The 27528-nt window shown below is 35.5% G+C and overlaps 1 protein-coding gene across 37 annotated transcripts in view; it reads left to right on the plus strand.

Annotated features, from left to right (window-relative positions):
* DGKB (diacylglycerol kinase beta) overlaps positions 1-27528 on the plus strand; it is a 394011-nt gene that overhangs the window by 59932 nt on the left and 306551 nt on the right. For 21 of the 37 annotated variants that reach the window (XM_083824563.1, XR_014579916.1, XR_014579917.1 and 18 more), the window contains 3 exons: positions 741-891; positions 2187-2472; positions 8034-8286. In XM_083824563.1, coding sequence (XP_083680689.1) covers positions 8217-8286 — 70 coding nt within the window. In that variant the 5' untranslated portion in view covers positions 741-891; positions 2187-2472; positions 8034-8216. The other 16 variants (XM_083824538.1, XM_083824566.1, XM_083824569.1 and 13 more) reach the window with 6 other exon arrangements.

The following is a 27528-nucleotide window of genomic DNA, read 5'->3' on the forward strand; positions in this document are numbered from 1 at the left end:
GCAGGATTCCCACCAAAGTGTGCACTTCTGAAACTGATTTTCATAGAAAAGGTGGCAAAAGCACAGACTGGAATGAAGCAGTTGCCGCTAAGATGTTTATTCTAAGATGTTTATTTGAAACTTTGGAGGAGTTTTTGGTGGAGAAACTAAATAGTAGTGCATGACGTGGAAAGAGTTGTGATTAATTCTCTTGACTGAGTGATTTATCCAGTGGAGCCAAATGTGCTCTATGACCGAGAACTTCCTACATATTATAGTTACACTTGTCGAATCCTGGGCTTTTCTTGTCCTAGATTACTTTGCTCCATTTATTAAAGAATACGCCTTAGTGATTTAAGTCATATGCCTTAGTGATTTAGCTCTTTTAAGAGTCATTAGAATTTCATGCAAAAATGACATACTTTAAAAATTGCTTTATAAACAATTACCTATAAATGCAGAATGTAATGAATTTTTTCTAAAATTGTGATGGACAACATTTTAACATTGGTAACAGCTCAATGACTCTCATTTAAAGAAGATTTTTGAATTATATACTGTTTCCCTCATGACTATAAAAGAAATCCAGTCTGAAAAGATAACTTTTTTTTTTTTCAAAAAAAAAGCTTATTCATTATGTAATTCAATTATATATTTCAGAAAGGCTTGAGAAACCTACAGTACCTCAGCCCATAAACATTCTGGCATTTTCTTGTCCTAGTTTTCTGCTTTGATTTCATTTATTTCAATATTTCTTTTAGTGAAGAAAACATCGAGAAAGCCAGGTGTAGTTCTTTTGATGTGGTAGATGCTTAGTGTAGCAACTTGGAAACAGCAAGCCTAGAATAAATTGGAAATATTTGAGATCCATCTGAAATTGCTTGTAAAGCAGTCCTGGTACACAAAGTTAAGGTACGCAAAGACCAAAGTGAAAAAATGTAAATAAAAATCTATGTCTATATTTAAAATGTAAATAAATATATAAAGTGATACCATTGTCTTGCATTCTGATCAATTTAGACTGGTGTACAGTTCTTGTTGCTAGTATTTCTCACTGTCACAGAAACTAGTTTTAATGAAATGTTTTATTAGGTATTCAAGTATTCTGCTTATCATATCACAATGGTGCTTTATTTTTTTGCCTTTTTTTTTTCCGGTGCTGCATGTATTCCCAGTGTTTGCTGATATATTCCATATAAATAATTTGAGGAAGAGAATTCGAATAATTGCTTCTTTCGGGAATACAGCCCACATACACATATTAAAATTTATATGGATAGTTTTGCATATCCCGAACTAATACACCTGGGGATAAAGTAGTCAGGAAAACATCCATGCTTTGAATTTTGTTCGTCACTCCTTTAAAGGGAGATCTTTTCAGTCTGGCAAACAAATTTTCACTGATTTCAGTATATCACTATTTAGAGTTGATATTTCTGAATTATAATTTACATCAGTAAGTGTCCTTTGCCAAACTGAGAAAGAATGTCTATTACAAAAATGACTTTATGTATGCTAAATACTATTGAAAAATGAGAGGGTATTATATAAAACATGCAGGTTCAGTTTATACAGAAAAATATATTTGTGTTTTTCTATGGGATCTCTTTTTTTTTTTTTTTCATTCATTCATACAGTTGATCCAGCAGCAGTTATAAGCAATCATAGTATTTCTGTATTTGAGAGTATGAAATCAGGATGATGATTAGTAAATGTGTTTGACTGGATTTTTTTCCTCACCAAACTCTTCAGGATAAACTTTCAACTACATTAATTTGGTGTATTTTTGTTGTTAGAGACTTAGTTTTCCACAAGGAGTAAAATGAATTGCAATAATATTTTCACAAATTGACTCGTATATCCATAAATAATGCCAGCATTTTCAAGGAATTAGAGACATTAGGTTTTTGGTTTGGTTTGGTTTTCTTGTTGTGTTTAATAGTTTATCTCTGTTGACAATTGCAGCCTTAGTACAGAGTATATTGTGGTGTTCAATAGTGAGTGTGGTCATTCAGTGCCCAAGAAATATTATGTACTTAGATCCCAACAGCTTAATTAATGAAGCAGAAATAATGCATCATAATCTCATATTTAAACATTTATATTATATTAATATATATGATCACAAGAGAATGTATTTTATACATGAAGGTGGAGTTTGTCTCTGCAAGTGTTCATTGAAAGAGTACTTTTCCATTGTTTGCTAGGCCTACAAATGACACTGAATATTCAGAGGAAAGATGATTTGGTCCTGTCTGTAAAAAGAACATGCCTGCTTTCTTCACCTGTTTCAGGGATTGATGGAGAATAGTTTCATGACATTTTATCTGATGTGAAAATTTTCCTTTGCGAAATCCATGTCACCCACACTGAAATCACAGGACCCAGCTAACCATGGTGAAGGTATAGGACCCAACTGAAGGAAATGCCAAGTACATTCTGTATAGAAAGTCCTTGAAAAGCATAATTGCTTCAACCTCCATAGCAATTAAGGTACAAAACATTCTGTGTTGTTTATTCCTGTTGTTCAGGCAAAAATCACTAATCAGTCATGTTGTGGAGAACTATAGTTTCCCTGGAAGGAAACTTGTCTCCTTAGGGTTCATGTTCTCCCTCCTCCTCCTCCTCTCCACCCTCTGCTCCCTTCTTTCCTACTAAAAACATAAACACATTGAAACAAGGTTTTCACGATAGGCTAAATGAATTAGTCATTTAACAGTTCTGTTTCCCACATGGTGGGAGGGATGTTCTGAATCAGTAATTTAAAGGAAAGTGGGGGAAAAAAGACTTGAAGTTCTGACTCTCATATACAATAGAAGATGCTTATTTAAAATCATCATTTTGTCACTTGCACCCTTTCTTGGCATCAACCTTATCCTGTCCCCACTTTATGGAGTAATTGGAAATTACTGATAAAGTTGTATGTGAGATGTACATCTGTACAGGGCTATCAGGAAGTCAGAAATAGCCGGATAATTCCAAAGGCCAGTTTCTTGGCTGTTTCAGGCTTCTCTGTTACAATTAATATAGAAAAGCTCCTTAAGGTATGTGTTAAGAAGAGTTTTATGCTTTCAAGTCACAGTAGTGAGGATGGACCCCCAGAAGAAGCATTCCTTCCTTTCACGAGGGAGTTGAATTGATTGAGAAGCTGGACATATTTGTAACCGTAGAATCATCGAGGTTGGAAAAGACCTTCATAAAGTCCAGACATCAACCTGTCTTACCAAGTCCTGCCTCTAAAGCATGTCTCTTAGTGTCACATCCACATGTCTCACCTCCAGGGATGGGGGCTCCACCAATTTCCTGAACAGCCTGTTCCAATGCTTGGCCACCCTCTCAGTGAAGAAATTTTTCCTAATGTCCAGTTTAAACCTCACCTGGCACAACTTGAAGCCATTTTCTGATGTCCTATCACTTGTAACCTGAGAAAAGAGACTTACACCCTCCTTGCTACAACTTCCTTTCAGGTAGTTATACAGAGCCATGAGGTCTCTCCTCAACCTCTTTTCTCCAGACTAAGCTCCAGTTCCCTCAGTCACTCCTCATTAGTTTTGTTTTCCAGTCCCTTTACCAGCTCTGTTGCTCTTCTCTGCACATGCTCAAGCAATTCAATATCCTTCTGGTAGTGAGAGGCCCAAAACTGAACATGGTATTTCAGGTGTAGTCTCACCAGTGCCACGTACCAGGGAACAATCACTTCCCTTGTCCTGCTGGCCACACTATTTCTGATGCAGGCCAGGATGCCATTGGCCTTCTGGGGCATCTGGGCACATTCCTGGCTCATGTTCACCAGCTGGCAAGCAGCACCCCCCAGGTCCTTTTCTTCCAAACAACTTTCCAGCCACTCTTACCTAAGCCTATACACCACTGTGTTGGGTTGGTACAACCTAACTGCAGGACCCAGCACTTAGCCTTGTTGAACGTCGTGCCTCTTTGCACAGGCCACAGTCACCCGCTGGAAATGATGTTTGAAGCTGAACCCAATATTGTTGATTTGTTTCTTTAGAACTGAGAGTAATAGTTTTTCCCCGTACTTTCTAGAAGCTCCATTTCCTTGCAGCAGGGACTTTATGAGCTGTGATGAGATGATGTGAGTGCTGAGTCTGGCATATAGGGTATATGCTCTTATCTATTATCTTTTTCTCCATTTTATATTCCTGTCTCTTCTCTGCTCCTCAGGCTGGTTTCTTCAGAGCAGCAGAGAATTTCAAGGGCATGGTGAATTCCTGGAAATCTGAGTTTGTTAGCATTATTGTCTGAATGCTGAGTAATTTGATTTTTAGAGTTTTTAACAAAGCTTTGTTTCCTAGTTTGGTTATGTGAAGTGGTAGGAAGCTTGACAGAAAAACTATAAAACCTAAAATCCAGAAAGAAAACCAAGTTTTTAAAAGGGAGACTGGAATTAAAAAAAAAAAAAAAAAAATCTTTGTCACACTACACAGATGGAGGTTTTTTTTTTATATATTTCTTTATGTGATAAAATGAATGATTCATTAATACAGCCTGATTTCTCTTAATTGTGAGGTCTGCTTTGTGTCAGGTTGGTAGGGCTGTGAATTGTACCTAAGCAGATACTAACAAAATGTTTGCACAAATCCATGTTTCCTGGAATAGGTTAAACTCTTGGAGGATCAGTAGAAGAGTTCCCTACCTGCCATTCTGTATGTTTTAACTGTATACTATAGTGTGTTCTTTGAAGTAATTTATCTTTTTCTTTTTTTTTCTTTCTGTTATGTATTATCCCTGCAACTACTTTCTTCTTTATGCACTTGTGTATAGTTTTCTCACTGCATGACTCTCCTCAAGCACTGAGAGAGAGAAAGCACTAAAGTAATGTGCAAAAGTAAGCATTTAAATTAAACTGTGCTGAAAAAGATGTTGTAAACCAATCTTGTACAGAAATTAAAAAATTTTTGTAAGATATGGGTGATCTTGATCTTTACAAATGAGATATCATATAATGTAAATATGCATTGATGGCTCTAAGCCTTGGCATCTATGTAATGTACATGATTTCTTACAGCTATATTTTTGTTGTCTATATATAATTATATAATGTGGAAAAAGACACTATAAAAGGTTTAAGTACCAAAAAAAAAAAAAAAAGAAAAAAAAAAGTCAGATGCAGGGAACTACCTTTCCTTATTTAGGACTCCCCTACTGCAGAACTTAATAGAAAACTAAAAAGGGAAGCCTCTATGATTTTTTTTTTCCTGAGATTTTCTCCATTATGTTTCTGCATATTCCTGCATCATAGGCACTGAGGTGATGTACAGAACCTGGCAGCAGCCCAAAGACCAGTTAGTCATCCTCAGTTACTGTCTACCTCCCCATTACCTTTCCAGGATTAAGCTTGGCAAATTAATTACACTAGATCCCCCACATCTTCTCTTTTTAAGGTAGGAATTGATTTAGGGAGTTTTCCAGAATAACAATGTAGCCTTAAATTCTTATTGTCTTCCATGAAAACTATGTTGGCTTTGTGTCTACAAACTCCATTTTCTTTCCTGTGGACTGCCATGTCCATACCAAATTTTCCATTGCTCTCCCACCTCATTCAGGTCTTGGCTTTTCTTGCAGTGCTGTTCACAGAGTGAGTCTGGATGTCAGGTAAAGGAGAAAGGATGTCCTGTTTCAGAGTTGATGATTTTGATCTGAAGTTGGAGAAGGGGAAGTCAATGACAAAGTGTTCATTTTCACTGTCCATGTACTGTGGATGTAACAATCCCTATAGACAGAGTTCAGCTAAAGATATTGCATATGAATAGACTGATCAGTTTAGAGCCCACAGCAGGTATTACCTTGCCAACCATAGCAATTCTAATGGTAGGCTTCCTATCACAAATATTCATATTCAATAATTGAGAAGATCTCTAACTGTACAGCATTCAGCAGTGTTAGCTTTTACAGGTAATGAAGCTAATGTAGTTCCTAATTCAAAAAAAATCATACTGTATGAAATCACGGTATAAAATTTTGAGTGTATTAAATCAACTATGCAAATATAAAACCATTTTCAGTAAAACCTAATTAGTTGTCAAGAATATGAAAAAATATTTGAAGAAATAAAACTGTCTTCAATACAATCTAATCAACTTTTAGAAATGAAACATCTCTAATTTGATTAAAATGTCTCTATTGACCATCATTATTTTCTCTTGTTATAAATAAGAGGACTGAGGCTCTCCAGACAGAATGATAGCTTTTTGATTGAATGTCACTTTCAGCTTTTGTAGTTAGTCCCCTTTTTCTGGCACTAACAGTGATTCACTGACATTTAAAGGCTGATGAGCCTCGTTCTTGGCCAACATTATCCATATTAATATTGCTTTTTCCTTCTAAGTCTCCATGCTCTTATTAGCTTTTGCTATTTGTTCAATCAGCTCCTAAATCTTACCCTTTCTAACTTATCCTTATGTTTTATTCTAACTTGAGGAAGTGGAGAGTGTAGGAATGTCTTCTGGTTCAAATTTTAAAAAACAGGGCAGATGTTGCACACCTATTACTGTATTTGGATGATGTTACTTTCTATTAATACACATATACATACACCAAGAAGGGCATAAACTGTGAAAGTATACTTAGGGACTAAGGTGTCTTCCTGAATTTTTTGTCCAGGAGTGATACTCATATATATGAGACAAGGAGGAAAATATATAAATATTATAAATATATAAATATATAATTTATATAAATATATAAATTAATAAATGTTGTATATAATTGGGTTAATGAGTTGTGTATATATATATATAATATATATAACATAAATTATAATATATTATATATGTGTAAATTGTATTATAATACAATAAATTATATATATGTATGTATGTGTATATATATATACATATATATATATATATATATATATGGTGTGGCCACTGGTGTGGCTGTATGGTGTGGCTGTTCCTAGCCACTCTGCTTTTTATTTTTATTTATTCCCTATCTCCTCAAACTGAGACAAGGTACCTTTTTTTCTCCTCTCCCAGCTGCCAACATCTTCCTTCTTAAACTCTTTCTTTTATTATGTCAGTCTCTTCAGGACTGATTTTTTCCTTTGCTCTGTTTGTAATCTGACCCTTGTAAATAACACCATTGCTAGGCATATAAAGAGATTCCACTTACAGTCTAAAATTAGTTTTCTAGTCTAAACTTGTCATCTAGGCAACCTCTGCAATCAATAGAGAAAGATAAATACTGCAAGAAGGTAATTCATCACATTTTAAGATTATGTTGAAACTGGAGGGATTAATTGCTGTCTGGGCTGCCTGTCTCTTTCTGCTGATTAAAGAGAGAGCCCTAGATGACAACCTCAGATGAGATACCTGACTTGCAGATGGCTAAAATTAGATGAAAGGTATCCTACCTGTTGTGCAAGGAGCGGTGTTGGTAATGCATTGCCTTTGTAAGGTCTGCTTACAGAGGTAAAAACTATGTAAAACTTGAACGAGATGGTACCCACAATTTGATATTTTTGTCTGAACCAATTTGCAACAATGCCAATTATACTTGATTTTTCAACAGGATATTCAGCAATGTTGTGACATATTCTTAAAATCAACCCCCTACTATTTTGTTAGAACAGTTAATATTTAAATAGCTCTCATGAATTTCTCACAAAATTGCTAAATACAATTAATTTCATTTTCACACAGGGAGACTGAAGCTTTGGAATATTTTTGACAAGGCCACACTATGCAACAACATAATTGGATACAAATCTTGTTATCTGAGTCTCATTTAAAATTATAGGAGAATAATTTTACTGATAGTATCTGCACTGGATATTACTGAAAAAACATCCCACACAAATTATCCAGATACAATTTGATCATAAGCAATGGATAAGATTCATGATCATTCATGATCAATGCTGCACATAAGCACTTGGAAATATGAAAATAAAATTTATTATAAAACTAGTTATAGACATTATAAAATTATAGACAATTTTTGAGCAAAACCAGGTATGACAAAATACTTATCAGCTACAATTATTCTAGTAGTAGAACTGGTATTTAGACTTCTAATGTTTGACCTTCTTTTAACAGTGCTGTAACTCACTGCTGAACCAACGAATTGGGAACAGCTCATAGCATCAGAAACTTTAGACTAATGCCACCTATCAAGTCTTTAATCACTGTCAACTGAAACTACACATCTTTATGGAGTTTGTATCAACTGGGTCAAAAGGAATGTTTTTCTGATATTTAACGAGGACCATTACTACCATTATGACGAGCCAGGAGAAGTGGGTAAACCTTAGTCCTGGAGAATTCTCTCAGCTTCAGAAATATGCAGAATGTAAGTACTTTCTAAAATATGTCATTTTGCCTCTACTTAAAAATTAAGGATATTTGTAACTGTAGAACAGAATATTAAACTGGAGTCATTAGATAGTTAACATGTTACAGTATTATTGTATTATTAATATTATTCACTGTTAAATAAGTGGTTAAATTATCATTCATGTCTATGGCTTTTTTTCATCCAGAAGATCTCTTCTTCAGGGGAAAAGAAAAAGCAAACAAACAAACAAAACCAGTCAGTGACACAGTAACTTTTTTCTTCTTTACTGAACAGTTATTATTCAGTGTGGTACCACTTAGCCTGATTATGACTGTGTATTTGGAGAGTGTATTTCTACAACTTGCCTTCTTAAATTCACCATAACAATTTGTAGGCAACTAGAGTGAGGTTTAAGAGGAAAGCTTTTTCAGTCTTGGAGGAAACACGGAAATTCCAGTAGAAACAAATCTAGCTGTTCAATATGAAGATGTTTCTAATATTATAGTAAATTTGAAGTTGGTTATGTCCCATACAAGACCGGGAAATAAAAATCTGCCTAAGCTGAAGATACAGTTCTTTAGTTATTACCAGGACAAAAATTCCATTAAGTTTCCTGAATAAATAACTCAGAATTGCATGCTTAGGGGACTAGATACTAAACATGAGAAGTCAGATTTAGGTGGCAGTTTGTAAAGCCTGATAGGAACTGAACTAGAAAAGTTCAAGAATGTTTCAGAAGTTTTCCTGTATCATAAATAAGATAAAGTCTCTTGATTTATGAATGCTGTTAATTTATTACTAAAGGAAACATTTCATTACAAAGTATAAAGCATATAAAGTGAATGAAGACCACTGATTTCTTTTCTGTGCCTATGATACCACAGCATCTAATTAATTGTATGTCAGTGTAGTAATCCAATAAAATAATGATAAAATGATTGTTAGAGTTAACTTTATTCACATTCCAGTGGGATTTACTATTGGGATTCATAATACATTATAATATCAAGTTGAACTATGAATTATACTTTATATAATGCAATATCATTCAACAACAACAACAAATGGTCAGGTAGAAATATTTACATGATGCTTTCTGGAACAGGAGTATATGAATCTCACTGTTTTCTACTATCGTATTGCTGTATAGTTTAAAGTATTCTATTTATTAACAAATCATGTTTCCTCCCCATGCCACCATCTTGTCTCAAAGTGTAAGTTTTAGAGATGAAGTAAATTTACTCCACATATTGCTTTAAATATTAGTGATATTACTAAGGAAGGAGCTATTTCATTTCTCCTTTAATAGTTATAAAGTTTAATAGTTTAAAGACATTGCTACCCCTTCAGTAGTTAATCAGTTAGACTCTCTTCCTTAGGTATCTGGTATGAGTCTGAGAAATGAATGTTCAAACTTTTCTAATACTTCTTTTATTTGTATGTAGCATACAGAAATATTAAAGAAAGGGAAACAAGGTGAAAATATACAGAGCTTAAAAAGAACACATACAAAATTTATATTGATGTTCCATTGGGTTCAGAAAGCATTGTAACAGAAAATCGTGTATTTGATGTTGATATGAAGAAGCTTGCTTCTTTTAAAATGCATCATCAAATGGACAATAAACATAGTATAGCAGTTTTAATGAAAATATTTCCTTCTGTAAATATTTGCTTTTTCCTGTGAAAAGGTTTTAAATAGTTTTTTGTTTTATTTTGTTTTTTGTTTTCCCCAGTACTAGATATGAAAGATCTTTAATACAGAGAGATATAACAGTTACAGTGTTGTTATTTTTTTTTATTTATTTATTTTTCCCTATACATTCTTATAATTTAAACCTTCAATGCAGCATTTGCCAAAGTATTTGTCATCTTCATTACTCTTCATTACTGGGCAGGGGAAAAACAGGCTGTTAATATATTTCTTTTCCTTCCACTTTCCTTTCCTCCTCCAACACTTCTTGCACACATCATAATTCAGAGTCTTTGCTTTGACAGCTGTTGATATTAGAATAATGTGTTGTGTAAAAATGGTTGGATTTGTTTATGTGTATATGTAAAAGAAAGACATGATGTCCTTGAACTTGCTGTTTCACACTTCCTCTGGTTGTCTGGAACAGAAGGATGTTTGTTGTATGTTAAATGTGAGGCCTCTTTGTATAACTAGTTAAATTTCAGAGGCAATAAGAAAAAAAATGTTAATGGTATATAAGTGTTGATACATAATTCCAGGGGAATATAAACTATATATGGGCCATATTTTGAACCTGTGATCTGTCTAATTTAATTTTGCTAAATGACTGAATAACAGTATCTTTAAATGTATGTTTAAGACTTTAAAACACAATTTTGTTTATTAAAAAAATTGTATCCAGTATTTTCAAATGTGTTATATATCTAACATATAGAGATATGAAATATTGTGTTAGTAGATGCCTTTACTCACTACTGTATAGTAATTATGTGGAACTTTATGAAGTTTGAATATATAATTGCTTTGAAATTCCATTGTCTTTGTTGAACATGACAAAATAGTGAAATAAAAATCCTAGCAGAATTTGGCTGGCTAGAGTTGCCAGTGAATCTCCTTTTATGATATAATCCTGTAGGTCACAGTGCCTTGGTACACTTCTGTATCAACAGTATCACTTGGCCATCATGCTTCTCTGTGTTTGTACTTCCAGTCATAAAGGATGAAACAAAATTTTGCAGGAATCAATGGCAATTCACATTTTAGCGTGTAGTTTAGCAATTTCATGATTTATTGTTTATTTAAGTTTAAAAGGAATGAGAAGACTTGATGAAATTTCTGGTCTATGACATAAGATACCCTGTAGCTCCTGAGGAGCCTTGGAGACTTGCTGGAAGGAGAGATGATAATAACACTGGTAAAGTAACACTGTAGGAAGGTTAGACTTTTAGGCATATGCCTGCCAACAAAAAAAAGTGTTGGTAATGACCCTGCAGCCTTGCCTCATGCTGGAGAGTGGTTTTGTTTGGTTTTTTTTGAAGGACTCTGGAATACAGTAAGGAAGGTACAGCAAAGTGATTCATTTTCCACTCACCTGCTGTTACTTGGGATTGTTATTTGCTCTGCCATTCATTCAGTTCAATATGTAGGCCTTACCTCCTAAATCTTATATGAACTGTAACATGATATTCACTTTGGAAATTTTTAACACATGCACTTTCTTAAATTTACAAAATATAATATTCATATTCCCTATTTATGTTTGAATCACGCCTAAAGTGAATACTGGAACAAAGACTGTAGTTTCTCAAAAACCCGTCTACCTTGGATGTCAGTGACTTTGGATCATATTTTTCATGGCAGACAGTCACATCTACTTAATGAGGACATTGGAATCAAAATTACTTACATACAGCAAACTCAAATATGTAAAGAATTGCTCTTTTAAGTTCATTATACAAATATACATGTTTTAAATTTTTTATTTTTAACCTCTGAGTCAATTTATGCAGGTATTTAATAGTAAGACATGCATCATGAGACTGAAAGAAAGCACTACAGGAAATTCACTAAGACCTCCAAAAAGTGTTTTTTCTGATATCTACATCAGTGCACACATATTTCGGTGTGCAAATCAAAAGTAATAACACAGATTAATAAAGAGTAAATTATAAGAAACCGTGAAGAGATTCTTAAGCAAACTGTTAGAGAGCATATTACACTAACCCGAGCTCACTGGGTAGAATTCAGAATTCACACTTAACACCTCTATATTGTATTGTAATGCTCAAGTACTGAATGTTGGCACCAGGAGGGTGCTTCGCAGCATCTACTATAGCTGATGCAAAACAGGTAACAGATACCTTCAACGGGTGAGTCCAAAGAACATGAATGTTCAAGTGCCTTTATTTATTTTTATTTTTATTTTTATTTTATTTTTATTTTTATTTTTATAAAGCCTGAGTAAATTTAAGAACATATAGTCATTTATTTTCAGGACTGGAGTCAGTGTTCTGCATTTTATGTACCTGTCCAGCCAGAAAGTAGTCTTCCTAAAATAGTTTTACCTGTGTTTTGCATATTAGCTTAGCTGTCAGGAAAAACAAACAAACAAAAAACAACTTTCACAGAGTTTCTTCCTCACACCAAAGCCCCTCAGCCTAAGTTGGCTACAAAGCGAGGTAGTCCTTTGCTTGTCTGACACCCCCAGCTGCTCTTCTCCACACAAGCACACATCACTTTTCTGGTCTAATAGCCTTAGTTTTGATCCAGTACAGAAAGGGGTGGTAACCCAGACAATTCTATTGTATAACAGACATGGGAGTGTAGCAGGTGAAGTGTTTGTGTCTGAACCATTAGAGATTGAACCTCAGTTTGAACCCACATCCTCAACCTTTCCCCTATTCAAAAGGCAAGCCAGTTTTACACCTTGTTAGAGCAATACTTTGCTGGAAGCACATTTATGCATATGACGTTTTCTGAGAATAGTGAAGGAATGGGCCCATCTGGGTTTTAAGGAAGAAATCAAGTGCTGCTTCTTCTGACCTTCTGACCTGTAACAGTATTTAGGAGGAAACTAAATGTGTTGCTTCCCTTGTGCATCAACTAACTTCAGTCACGTAAAGAATTTTCAAACTATATTGAGATACAGACTGTACAAATAATAGGCTTAAAGGACTTCCAGAGTTAGGTTATATGTGAAAAACTGCAACTGATTCAGTATGGATTTATAGATCAAGCTGTCCTGGCCTTAAGAGGTCTTTCAGCCTAAACTCCCTTTTTGGTTGCCAAAAAAGATACAAGGATCTTTTGCTAAAAGCACCTGTTAAACTCCTCACTTGGATCCTAATAGTTGAATAGAGATATTTTCCACTTTCTGACTGAAAGAGACTTTGTTCCAGTTCAATATAGTCCAACCGTCTAGTGTGAGTTTCATTACATTCTTGCAAATATAGTTAAATAGACAAGGCCTTCACTTAGCTCTGTGTCCAGATACTCTCCTTGCTATCTCATGAAGAAGTTCTACCACATCTTGTCTGTCTGTCCTCTTCATCACATGTAAAGCTGAGAATCATACTATCAATATATGTTTTTTACCTAGTCAACAAAAACTCTGAATTTAAAATTCCTTTGCTGAATACATACCAGTTTTTTCCAGTATCCATAAATGTAGTTGAACAGCAAAGAAGAGTATGGGTTCTACAATACTTGTTCCTAATCGCAGAATATTTCTCTCCAATAAATACTTGGAACTTAGTAGTATGTAAATATCTTCCAGTAAGTTAATATCTTTACAAAATACTGTAATTCAATCTAGTTAGAAATAAGTAATATAAATATAATATCCTGTTAAAGGATAGTCTTTCCACAGTCCAAAGAATATCTATAATTTCATTTTACAGAATTATTTTTGAGCTCAAGTTGAGTCAACTTTATACTTGCAGTTTAAAACCTTCCTTCATCTGCTCACCAAATAAGAATCTGGGGCTTCAAAAGAATTTTTGGAACAGTTTAAATATTACTTTAGAATGAAGAAAAGATTATTTCTAGAATTCAAAGAGCATATTAATTAATACTTGCCTCTTTGCAGTTAATTTGCATGTGTGTAGATTTATTTATTTATTTTGGGAGAATAATTATTTCCAATGATAGTTCCTCTGTGTCCTCCTTTCTGGTCAAATTTAAAATTTTCTCTTTTTCTGAAGAGAGAATAGTAGAAATATTTTGCATTAGATTTTTGCTTGGCTTTAAAATACCTGTGAAGAATAAGTGAGAAAAAGAAATGAGATGATGGGCGTGCTCCTTATGCAGTAATAATAGTAATAATAGCCACGTAGCCTATGCCAAATTGAGAAATTGAGAGAAATATATACACTAAGATATAAGATAAATTCTTTTTTTTTTTCTTTTTTTTTTTTTCATTTCTCCTTTAGATTTCATGATCAAGCTTTTTTTGTGAGAAAGAAAGTGAAAAGGTGCAGGGTATTTTTGCATGAAAATGTCACTTAAAATGCATAGGGTAAGGTAGCTGGGTTAGATGCTTAATATAGAGCTTTTGGGGCAGAGGTTACTTCTTCTAAAATATATGTAATACTCCTAATAGCAGCCTGAATTGTACGGACATTAAAGAGAAGCCATATTCACTTCACTGTGGTCATTGCCTGTAGAGTAAGGTTGATCAGCTTGGACAGTTTTTTTTTTTTTCCCTTTCTGTATCATCAATAAAAAAGGATTTTATTAAATGGATGTTTATGTTAAAGTCCAAATCATATGTTAATAGAAGTTTAGAGGATTCTGCTCCAAAAGCAAATGAGAAATTATCAAAGGGACTAGAAACAGTTAAAGCAAGACTGTTTCATGATTCAGCTAGGTTTTAAGAGAAAGAAGGAAGGTCTGCCCTTCCCTTAGTAGGGGGACAGAGGCAAAGGAAAAGGCCTCTGAGCTCTGGCAGCATGTGTACTCTGGGGAAATAGCTTTGTGTTGTCCTTTTGAATTTGTCAACAAAATGTGCCCTGAGGAACAAGCCTGAAAAAGACTTTTTGCAAAATATTTGGCAGTGATTTTTTCCCAGGCTGGTGGAGGAGAACTTGGGCAAACTATCACAGCCTGAAGATAGAAATAGATGTTGGAGTGCTACTGAAATGGCTGTGAGAACAGGAAGAGCATCAGCAGAGCTGCAGCATCTTTTGATGTAACATCGATAGCTACTGGAAGAGCTAGACAGTGTAACAATTTTGTAGGGGAACAGGAGGAAGAACTTGTGAAAAAGATCTCTGAAGAGAAACTGGAAAGCCAGCAGAAGTTTTGGTCCAGAGTTAAGTTGCCAGAGACTCTTGTTTAGGTTTGATTCTCTGTCCCTCACAGATGGAAAAGATTTTATTTTACAATGGGTATAAATGATAACCTGCAGGGAACTTTATACATGTGGCAGCTGGCCACCAGTAGCCCTGAAAGCTATGAGCCATTACCCGGTCCTTCAAGAGGAATCCAGGCTTCTAATGCCATATTGCCTTTTACTAATTATAATGAGATATTGGGCCTCATCAAAGAATACAGATTGCTAAAAGCAACTATTTTTGGCTGCTTGGAAAGGGGAAAGAGAAAATTGCTAGTGAGTACTGAAAATAGTTTTACACCAAGTATTGGATTTTAGGAATACAGAGTTTCTGCTGCTGTAAAAATGAAGGAAATTAAATTCTTTCTCAGAGACTGTCAGATGTCATCATGCACTTAATGGACAAAGATAGTGAAGCTAGTGAGAGATTCTCTCTCTGCGGGCTAGGCTTGGTGATGATGGAATTGTATGGAGTGGCCAGTTGTTGACACAGAACTAGGATTCAGACCCCAAGAGTAAGTAACTGGGAACTAAAAATCTGCCTATGAGAAATCAGTGTCCTACTCAAGGGTTTGGTGGGGCACTTGGTTTAGTTTAGTGAGCTGAGCTAGAGTTAATGATATAACATTATTTTTCTCTTAAGATCAGTGAATTTAAATCCAGGGTGTAAATTCCTTTATTGTACTAAGTCAGAGAAAACAGAGCAGAAATATCTTATAGATTTAGGTTTGTATTTGGGTTTACGTGGCAAGGTTTTGGTAGCTGGGGGCTGCAGGAGTGGCCTCTGTGAGAAGAGTCCAGAAGCTGGCCCATGTTACATCATAAGGGCCAGTTTCAGACGTCTCCAAAGGGACCCGCTGCTGGCCAGAGCCAAGCCAATAAGCAAGGCTGTTTGCCCCTCTGTGGGAGCAGATTTAAGAGAGGAAAAAAACAACAACAACAACAACAAAAACCTGCTGTGCAACTGCAGCTGGGAGAGTGAGGAATGAAAACCAGCCCTGCAGACACCGAGGTCAGTGCAGAAGAAGGAGGGCAGGAGGTGCTCCAGGCCTGGAGCAGAAATTCTCCTGCAGCTTGTGGAAAGGCCCCTGGTGGAGCAGGCTGTCCCCCTGCAGCCCATGGGTCCCACATGGAGCAGATCTCCACGCTGCAGCCTGTGGAGGAGCCCCCGGTGGAGCAGGTGGATGTGGCCTGGAGGAGGCTGCGGCCCATGGAGAGCCCCCGCAGGAGCAGGCCCCGGGCCGGAGCTGCAGCCCGTGGAGAGGAGCCCACGCAGGAGCAGGGGGTCTGGGGGGAGATGCTGCCCATGGGGGACCTGTGCTGGAGCAGTTTGCTCCTGGGGGATAGACCCCATGGTACGGAGCCATGTGGGAGCTGTTCTTGAAGAGCTGCTGCCTGTGGGCAGCCCCTGCAGGATCAGTTCGAGAAGGACGGCATCCCGTGGGAGGGACCCCACATGGAGCAGGGGCAGAGAGTGACTGTGAGGGAGCGGTGGAGACGAAGTGTCAGGGACTGACCACAGCCTCCATTCCCCATTCCCCTGCGGAAGGTGAAAGTGTTTTTAGTGTTTTTGTTGTTGTTGTTGTTGTTGGTTGGTTGGTTGGTTTGGTTTGGTTTTTTGTTCTGGTTTCTCACTGCTTTAGCTTGTTATAGGTAATAAATAACATAAAATAAAATAAATAAATAACATAATCTCCCTGTGCTGTGTCTGTTTTGCCCACAATGATAATTGGTGAGTGATCTCCCTGTCCTTTTCTCAACCCTTGAGCCCCGTCCATCATATTTTCTCCCCCTTTCCTTCTGAGGAGGGGGAGTGAGAGAGCCATTGTGGTGGAGCTTAGCTGCCTGGCTGGGTAAAACCACAAGGTTCTAGTCAGATTTGTTCCTTAAAATAGTAATAACTGAACAAGCTGAACTCTGTCTAAAGGAAGGTGGATATATATAGTCTGTGTTAATGAGGATACTAGATCCAATTTTGACACGTTACACTGAAATCCGGGGTACAAAAGTTAAGAAGGTGTGAGTTTATTTTTCCACCTATCCAGTCATAGCTGGGATTTTGTCTCTGAAGGTTATTTTGTAGATTAAGTCATTGAGGTCACTGGAGCACTGGGCACCAATGTCAGTAGCAGAAGTATTAATGGATTTCTTTCCTTTCTCTCATGAGGAATTCTGTTAGGTCTTGAAGAGAATGTAACGTAAGCGTGATAAGCCAAACATTTCTGAAGGAAAAAGCCAAGAAAGATACAATAATATAGTATAATTTGGCTCTCTGAAATGGACTTCCTGATGACCTAAAATGTTTAAAGTTCCATGATCTATTCCTATCTGTGACTGGCAGATGTGTTTTAGCCCAGAAAGAAATTAGTCAGTTCCGTAGTTTATAGGGTAAGCAGTGTCATACTGACTTCATCCACAACTGTGAGTAAGGAAGAACCTGTTCATGGCAGTCATGTGGGTATATGTATAACAGGTATGTGCAGAACTTGGTTCCTGCTTCCATGTCCATGTTGAAGAAGGGCATCCAATTTTTTTGAAGTGTAATAGTCCATTTAGGGAACAGGACAACACAGAAGAGTGACAACCTCTATATCCTTTGAGTAAAGAATTTGTCAGATTGTTCAGGAGTTACTTTATTTGATGACAAAGGCAAATTTGTCATTTTATGACAAAAGGCAAAGGCAAATTTGAGTTCTCTCAGACCCTCTCAAGGTACTAGATACTCTGATTTAAAACAATCTTTTAGGAACTGATGGTTTTCCAATAACTTCATTTGAATTTTGTACAGTAATTGCACACAGTCATGTTGAGTGACTTGTTGAGTATCCTAGAAGTGTTCTTACTACAGTATTATTTTCATGTCTTAACTAATTTCAGGGATCATCTCCTCTCTTTGGAGTGCAAGAACATTTATATGTCCGTTGCATAGAGACATGCTTTAAGAGGGCAAAAACAGTGAATTTATATGCATTTGTGGCTATCAGATGGCAGAACTGGAATGTACTCTGTGTCTATAAGATCGCCCTTTTCCTCTGCAGAGAAGAAAAAAAACTTTTTTTTTTTTTTCCTCTGCAAGGAAGAAATACCTGTCTTGTTCAAGAGTTCTGATATAAAGGGATTATAGTCAGCAAAATGCATGGCTACTGCTGCTGCATGCTGTTGAATGGAGACTGCTAGCAAGAAATCATAAATCATAGAGAATGAGTCCATTTAGTAAAAGCAGAGAAGGCTATAGGCCTTTGAGTAAACTCATAATTCAAATTTGTTTAAAGATGTTGACAAATTGGTCCAGAATAGGATCAGCTCAATGAAGCACCAGCTGTTTTTAGCTTTCATTCCTGTCCTAAAGAGCTCTTTCTGATTCCCGATGATTGAATGACAATGTCAGAAATATGATGGCTCAGAAACTTTCAACTTTCATTTAGAGTTAACAAAATTTTAAGGAGAAAATGGTCTCAGGTGTGCTAATGCTAGCGTACTTTACTTGTCCATTTTACGAAAGCTAATGAAAGTGTCAAAGTTGTGTACCTATCTAGTCCCTATACGGAAGAAATGTTAAAGGATTAGAGATAAGTATCGCCAGTCATTAAGGCCTGGTGTTGCAGCATCAGCTTTTACTGGCTTTGAACACATATTGTGGTTATAACAAATTTGACATATGGTCTTAAAGTCACTGAACGTGTATTTATGGTCATTTGCATGTAAGCAGTAAGAAGCTTTCTTTTCTTGAGTTTGTCTGTTCCTTTTTCTTATTCCCTATTACAAAGATTTGGGAGATGATTCAATTGGTTGCTGTGGAAATGATCCTCATGTCACAAAGAGAGAACTATAGTTCACCAAGCTCTGAAGAAACAAAGTGAAGAAATAGTGAACCAATTCTGGGGTCACGTGGCTGAATCTCAGCTCTCAGTAAAAGCATGTATTTTTAGTCTTTGTGTTTCTATAGAAAAGCTTAAAATGGTAATCCAAATGATGACAATCCATGACTCATCAGGCAGACTGAAAAAATAGCTCTGAGAGAGGGACAATCCCTCTTTGCTTTTATGGGATTCAGACTCAAAGAACCAGTAGATTCTAGGGGGTCCCCTCAGCCTAGCAAAGCATTGTATGCCTGCAGAGAGGAGGGGAAAGCAGCTCATCAACTGCAGAAGCATACTTTGCTGTTAGGATTATTGCTTATGCTTTTCTACCTCTCCTGGATTTTTGAAGAAAGCAGCCTTCCTTGTTGCTCCTGAGAACAGGAGAAAGGTTGCTAATGATGGTTCAAATTGGTAGACAGAATCCTCTATGTAATTAATAAATAAATAAATGGGTTTAGAGCTGTCTGGTGGTATCATAAGATCTCTTTCCCTGTGTCATTTATTGGGGGTGAAGAGCCCTGGACTGCATTTCTCTTGGTTGTTTTCTACTAATTAAAAGAAGCGAAATTGGTTTTTAAATGTGCATGTAATTATGTATGTCTCATTGTTTTTTTCAAGCACTTAAAAAGATGTTACTTTTTTGTGTGGCCTTGAAAGATTTTTATTGGGTGTTATGGGAGTGTCACTGCAAAGTTTTTATGGCTACATTGCAAAATATAGTGGCTTTTTGAGAACATTATTGAATGCTAAATTTGTTTTTAGAACCATCACATTTTGTGGGGTTTATTATTTATTATTTTATCAAAACAAGTATGGAATACCAAGGAAGGAGCTTGTCATTAAATTCCAATATAACATTTTCTTGCATAGTTTCTGAAAATATAGGTTTTTGATTTTATTTTCAAAATTAACGGTTATAAGCAACTTGTGCTTTTAAGGCACTTCAACTAATTGTAACAGTAATGATAATTATTGGTAATGAATTTGTTTCAGAGAATGTCTTTTCTAGAGTTAATTAACTGGCTTCGTAATAGATTAGAAGTTTTCATGCATGAAGGCATACTGAATAGCTTTAAAGTGCTTTGTTAAGAATTATATTTATTTTAACAGAGGGTTATTTCTGCTTTTAATACCTTATTAATGCTTGAAAGTTACTACAGAGGGAACAGAATCTAGCATCTCCGTCTGTGTCAGAATAGATTACTTAAAGATCCTGACAGTCATTAATGACATCACTGCTTTTTAAGAAAGCATAGACTGTATTCAATAGATAGGCTCTTATACAATGGAGGTTGAAATGAATGGAAAGAAACAGCAAAAACTTTAGACAGTTGTGGGAGGAGGATGGGAGCACTCAGTATATATGCTAAATACATGTCTGAGGACTTTATTGAAGAGAGGTCCTTCAGTACTGGATAGGCTATAAGAGTTTGAGAAATTATTGAAATGATACTAGAGATGATGAAAGAATGTTGAAGAGATGCAAAGAAAAAAAAGTCAACAGCAGGAAATTCAGAAGATCAGAGTAGCCCAAAGCACTGAATTACACAAGTCTGATTCATAAGTACATGACTGTAGTTTCAGATTAAGGTTACAAATGGATGGTACCTGTACAATTTTAGCAGCATGAAATTAGGAGATTCAGAATTCCTGGGATGAAGATGGGGAAAATCTTGAAGGGGAGAAATTTATTGAAAGAGATGAAAATACAAGCCATGGCAAAACAAAACCAAACAAAACAAATGGCATCAAATCAAGTTTCATTTTACCAAATGCTAGACCAAAATCCATAGATCTGTGCTACAGCATTGCGCATTGATTGATACAACAGTGAGTTAAAGAAACACAGAGAAATGATCTCAGAATGAGATGATTAGGGCAAAATCAAAATGGGCTGTTAAAATGACAGAACAGCAGAAAGGAGCCAGAACAAAGCTCTGTTCCTAAAGGATGATTTTGGAAATTCTTCTTTGATGTTTGTGTGTGTGGTCATACAAATGATAAATATTTTTTTAAGAAAAACAAATGATGAGATTGAGAGGAATGACCACCTAGGGCAGGAGGAAGAGAATTCAGATAGAGAACCCTAGTGGCTAGCCAAATCTGACCTTGTAGCAATGATTTAAAATACTCTAACATAACTTTATTTTCTGTAGAGGGCCTACAGAAGTTTTTCTATAAATTCGTAATATTAATGTCTGTGAAAATGTGAACCAGTACTATTATTTTTAATTCTAAAGCTTGACTACTTATTGAGCTAATATTGGCTGAGGGTGAATCCAAACAGGTTCTCAAACTGGAATTTGAAATAAGCCACTTGAATTCCCTTTGGAGGTGCTTTTATTCTAGAGTAAATCAGAAATGATTATTCATTCAGTATTATTTTAGTAGATGAGATGTTAGCTAATTAGGAATTTGCTAATAGTTAAAGGAATAATGACCTATTTCATATTTCTTTGTTTTGTTTTCATAATAGAACCATATTTTTATATTTTGCTTCAGAGACAGTGATTCTTGTCACATTGCTCTTCAAGTCCAAGCTCATTATTCACAGTCTTTCTAGCATGTGATACCTCCAAAGACTATCATGATATCTCCAAACAGTATATAACACTATCATGTTTTTATCGTTGCTTTAAGAGGATTCTGGGAGTTTAGTGCATCCATAGAAAGAATAACAAGTATAATTATGTTGTCCCAAATGGTACAAAAGCGTATTCTGAAGTATTTCCCAGCACAAGTATGTGTTTAAATTAAAGCACACACTGATCGTTTTCTGGATTAGGTTTCAATAAGTTAGTGCCAGAATAGCACTTGCTTCTAATAGCACTGTAGAGATGTAATGACTGACTATACAGGAGGACTGCTGAGCCACTGTTCGAATTCCAAACTCTCAAGGCACGCTTTACCCTTATGACAAATACTTTGCAGCTCTATCTACACAATAGAGCTTAATCTGTACATAGTACAATTATATTGTACAGTTAAATACAATTATCTAATCTCATATTTTCAAAAATAGACTGAACAAGTTTACTTTAAATTTCTTGCTTTTCCTCCCAGTAACAGCTTTCATAAGAAACCGAGTTTCTTGTTTTCCTCCTTTTCCCTTCCTGTTTTGTTATGTAGCCACAAAAATTGCATAACGTATTTGGCTAACAAGAAATAAATAAATAATCCAATAATCTCTACAGTTTAGCATTCTGTCCCTGGGAGGCATGCAAAGTTTTGTAAGGAAGGAAAAAAAATATTTTTTCCCCATTTCTCCCACCTGTTCAGTTATTACATGAACCAATAATTGTTGTTGTTTTGAAAACAAACAAACAAACAAAAAAAAGGTGGAAGAAATGGGGAAGAATTTTAATCTCTTTCACAAAAGGAGAAAAAAACAAAATCCTGTATCACAGTAGATTTTCATTACTTTTGTTATGTATTTTTTTCTTAATCAGTTTTTGGTGTACATAGTTGTGCAGTACATCAGTCTTGTCTTAGTCTTTCATGCAATAACACTCCACCAGGAGGGATTCCCGCTTTTACTGATCTTTTACTGTCAATAACAGTCCTCCATATAATTATGAAAAAATGATTTTCTTTGCATGCATACGCTAGAGCTAGATTATTATTATTATTTATTATTTTTCCACTCTATATAGTTTTAGGTATCTAGTTTTAGATAAGGGTCTACTAGCTTATAGTGCATAGGCAGTGATGGTTGGAACTTTGTAAAAGTGGGCACTCCTAGACCATGCTATAACCATCAGTAGATAGCTTTGGAGCTTGCTGTCAGAGCTAGATGAGACTTTGCAAACTGCTTTTTTTTTTTTTTTACATCCAATTGCTTTTTTATGTATACATATTTTATTATTTTTTAATTTTATGCAGTAATGCTGTTGGACTTCTAATAGTCATTTTAAGGGAATGTAGAACATTCTGCTCCATCTCTATTTGCAGGTCTGGAAATTCAAATAGCATCTTACAACTTTCTAATCATTTTCTAGCAATCTGATTTTTGAGCTTTGGACAAAAGAAGGAAAAAAAAACAGGAGAAAATTAATCTTGAATCCTTCAGACTCAAAAATTAAATTTTGTTTTAACAAATTTAATTAGTACAGGGTGTGCATCACTGTTCTCCTTGAAATTAATTCATCATTAGTATTTCTTCTGAAAAGACCATCCCATTTCACTTTATCACGCTTTTCTCTATTTTTGATCACAGTCAGAGAACATTGGAAGTTTTAAAATGACACGAAGCCTTTGCCTTAAAAAAATGATGCAGATCAAGTAGAAACATGAAGAGAATGAACAAAGAGACAGATAAGGCCTGATTTTCACTAGTTGCTTGGTTTTTAATTAAAAATTGTAAGTCTGTAGCCCATAGAATGGCCATCAGGACTAAAAGACAAATAGCTAGGAGGCACAGGTGAAAACAACAGTGTAAATAAGAAGATTGCAGAAATTTGGATAAAACAGAATGAAAATGATGACAAAGAGGAAAGGTTAATAAGACGCAATGCAACATGCATGAAATGATCAAGGTTGTTTTTTTCTGAGTGTTGGGATAAAGATAGAAGCTTCAGAGCCAGGGCAAAGGAGGTGAGAATAAAAAAACATACAATATTCATGGAACGGAGGATTTTTTTTGCTGTGTTCTCAGAACAGTAAGAATTAATACTGTTATTATAAACACGTATGCTTTTCTTTATTCAGTTATGCACTGAATCACATGCAAGCTTCTAAACAAATTATAGCTATTCCTTTTAAAATTGGACAAAAGCCAGTTCTTGATCTTTATGTGAAGTGCTCAATGTCTTCACAGGATACAGAGCAGGCTGAATGGCAAGCCTTCATACTGATTTTCCAGCTTTTACATGGTTAGAATTAACTCCATATGATGCACGTTGTTGTATTTGTGATTGAAGTTTCCAGGGAATTACTTGAATTCTGATAACAAGAAAATCGTGTATGTTCAGTGTGCAGAGTGAGTCTAGCCCTGGCAGCCATGTTGCTTTCTGGAGCTCTGAACATCCTGCCGCCTGCAGTCTGACCTTCTCCTCACGCATGCTCACAGCAGCAGCTAGCAACTATCCCCATCACCAATACCTTTCAACAGATGTCCCTATTTCCACCCATTCCCTGTCATGATTTCTATCCCTTCCCTCTTCACCTCCTTGTCATCCTCTTGCAGCAGTACATGTCCAGTCCCTGCACAAGCAGCTCTACACTTCTGCTTAAGGCCTTTGTTATGACCCAGTTTGGCAAGGGGATGAATTCCCACAGATGAAGCTGAGAACCTGTGTGGTACCAAAAAACATGTGTGCATACGTGTCATGCACCCTGACTTGGATCAGCTTACAGGAATAAAAGGCTGTGAAGCTTGGTCATTTCCCAGAGAAAAAGCGTGCTTGTGCTGCACTTTGCAGTGTAGTCTAAGGATTCCTAAACTAGAAACCAATGGTAAACTGGCACACAGCACAGCTGGAGTCTATTTGCAGTTTATTTCAGGAGCTCTAGAATTCCTCTGGTGCCTGATTCATGCTAATCAGCGTATCTTTACATAATAGTACCATTTGTGGGCATACAGAACAGCAAATTCTTTTGGTGAAACAAAACATTGTGATGTTCCTTTTGAAAAGAAACATTGTGATGTTCCATCTGAAATATTTCATTTGGATATTTACAGAAATAGATATGTGAATATTAAAAAATAAATAAAGCGAAATATGATTGTCAAGGTAGAATATGAATATTAGGTTTATTGGAATACATTGTATACTGTAACATTAAGGGTGTTTTCTTTTTAACAAAGGAGATTTCTACTATATCAGATTGCTTTGATAGGACAAAAGCAAATAGTTCGCACAGTCATATTAAATGATTTTATTTATATTTAAATGTTATATTGCAGAGGGATTTCTGTATTGTCTTGCGGTTTTGATTTGGAGGATTTGTTTTCCTAAAGTAGCTTCAAAAAATCCCAACCTTTACCTCACTGTCTGAAATAAGTTACCTTCCTGTCTAGCCATGTTATTTATATTCATATCTTTTTATATATATATATAGATTTTGTTAGAAGATGCAGAAAAGGGGTATAAATCATAGATTCTTTATTTTAGTGTGACTTACGCATTCTCTGGTTTGCTATCTGTGAGTGACACCAGGCTTGAGGTACTCTGACAAGGATATGGCATATTTCTTAATGATGCAGAGGATTGTGCGTCACTACTTTCAGGCGACTGGGTCTTTATTACATGACTTATCTTGAAGCCATGATCTCAGACATATTGAAAGCTAGTAAGTCATTTACTCTCTGTCGTTTTCTTAATGCACAGTCTGGGATACGCTCTATTTTACTAAGTGCACACAGTGTTATAAAAGCATTAGAACAGAAACAAGTTACTGATTTGTGAGAAAGTTCAGCAAAAATGCCATGTACTTTTTTTATGTGCTTAATCAGAGACCCCATCTGAGTTTTAAATTCACTTTTTTTTTTTTAAATGATTTTTTTTATTTTTTTTTCTTGTAAGAGAATGAACAGAAATGGTAGGAGGCTGTGGCTACAGAAGAAATTGGAACAACCCAGCTTGAATCATCTTAAATGCTGAGCAAAAATGGCATATCCTATATTTGCTGTTCATTGTATTTCTGGGGAAGCAAGTTATTTTCCAAATAGTATTCAATACATTATATTTACCATTGGTTTTATATTTGTCTATATAGTGTAATTTAAAATGTGATAGGCTGTAATGGTACCGTAGCTTAAGAAAGACCTCTGGAGCTAATCCCCAGAGATGTTACATTTTGTCTCAAGGAAAGATAAATTTTATCAATATACCATGTCTCATATTTTCATAAGATATTGTCTACTATATATAGCACGTACTATATAGCACGTACTGCATGCCTGGCAGGATCCAAGACTTTCAATGTTTTATTTTTTTATTTTTTTTATTTTTTTCCTCTTCCCTCACAGGAAAAATTCCTTGGGTTAAAATGTGCTAGGGGTTAAAAAACCTAGTTCTGTTTTTTACAACAGAAATATTCAAATATATTGTTTTCTAGTTCTGAAATGAAACATAACACAGGAAAGAAAGAGCGCATCTTGAAAAGAGGAAAAATCTAAAAAGTCTCCTTTGTCATCCCTTGACAATGCTCATAAGCAGTAATGAAGGACGTAAAGTCTGTATATTTTTTCCTTTTCTTTTCTTTGCTCTGTCTCTGTTGTTGGTCTCTCCACCAATGTTCCTTTTCCTCAATTTTTCCTGAACCAAGGCACGATATTCCTAAAAAACTTAATCTCCACAAGCAGTTGAGTCAAAACGTTCCATTTACTTGGAAAGTTACTCTTCTGCCTCTTGACTAGTCTGTTCCTCAAGCTTCTAGTTTTCAAGAATGTTCAGCTGCAAATTAATGATGAATACAAAAACTTGGGAAAAGTTAAGGTTCTTATTTGCAACTATAATTTCCTGTTTCTGAATGCTCTAATACAAACTTCTAATGCTTTTTCCTCATGCAGAGAGCATTTGAAGGAAGATCTTTATTCTGGAAAGGGAGTCATCATTTATGATCATCATCAGAAAGTTAAGATCCCTGGAAACTTTAAATATGATCTCATTTTCCTAGATTCTTTAAGGTCATTATAATTGATACAGTGCTGCTGAGTGCTTTTTCTCTAAAGACACATTAGTTATACTTTTTTTTTTTTTTTTAACTTGTGAGGGAGAAAAAAGAAGGTGGAAGAAGGAAAGATGATCTGTTCTTTTCTTGAAACTGACTTTCCTCTTCTGTTTTGTCTTGCTGTTTTGAAGTCTGATCTGCCTTTTCCTATCTTTCTCTCTTTCCTGTCTTTTTTTTGGTCTTCTGTTGTTCCTTTTATCCTTTTGGAAGACTAACTCTTCCTCCTTCCTTTCTTCTCATGTCTTTTCTGCTTTCTTCTGTTCTGTTCTGATCACCTTTGTTGAAATTATCTTGATCTTAGATGTTCTGGACAGTATCATTGTTAATATTCTGAAATGAACTATAAAAATTAAATAAATAGACCTATCCTCTGTGAGTATACTGTGGTAAAAGTAAATGGATTAGGAAGGGATATAAATTTGAATGCTGGGACCTGGGAGAGTTCTTAGTTCATTGCAGTTACTTTGACTTTTGTCTATGGCAACATTAAGTTGATGAATGCCAGTGTCATATTACTGGTTTATGTTACATATTAAGTGCTCTGTAAGTTTTACAGAATTAACAAGGTCAGGTAACTTAATGTTTTTATAATCCCTGTTTTTTTCAGGATGTGTGTTCATAAAACATTTGTATAAGCTTACATTAAGTTCATGTTAATCTTACATTAAATAGACATTTATCCTTTTGTCTAAATATACGTTGGATTTATCTTTGGTTTATATCTTTGCAGTCTGAAGCGTAGCTGACAAAAAAAAATATTTAAGATATTTTATCAACTTGCTTTGTTCATCTCCTGCCTAATTTTTTCTTTAAACTGTGGTATTATAAATTGGAAAAGTAAGCGAGTATTGCTCCAAAGGCTACTGTTTGTTGGCATGAATTATTTAAGCATAGGAACAATGAAAAGACCTTACCAA

The sequence above is a fragment of the Anser anser genome (assembly GCF_964211835.1).
Source record: "Anser anser genome assembly, chromosome: 2".
In the NCBI taxonomy this organism is placed as follows: domain Eukaryota; kingdom Metazoa; phylum Chordata; class Aves; order Anseriformes; family Anatidae; genus Anser; species Anser anser.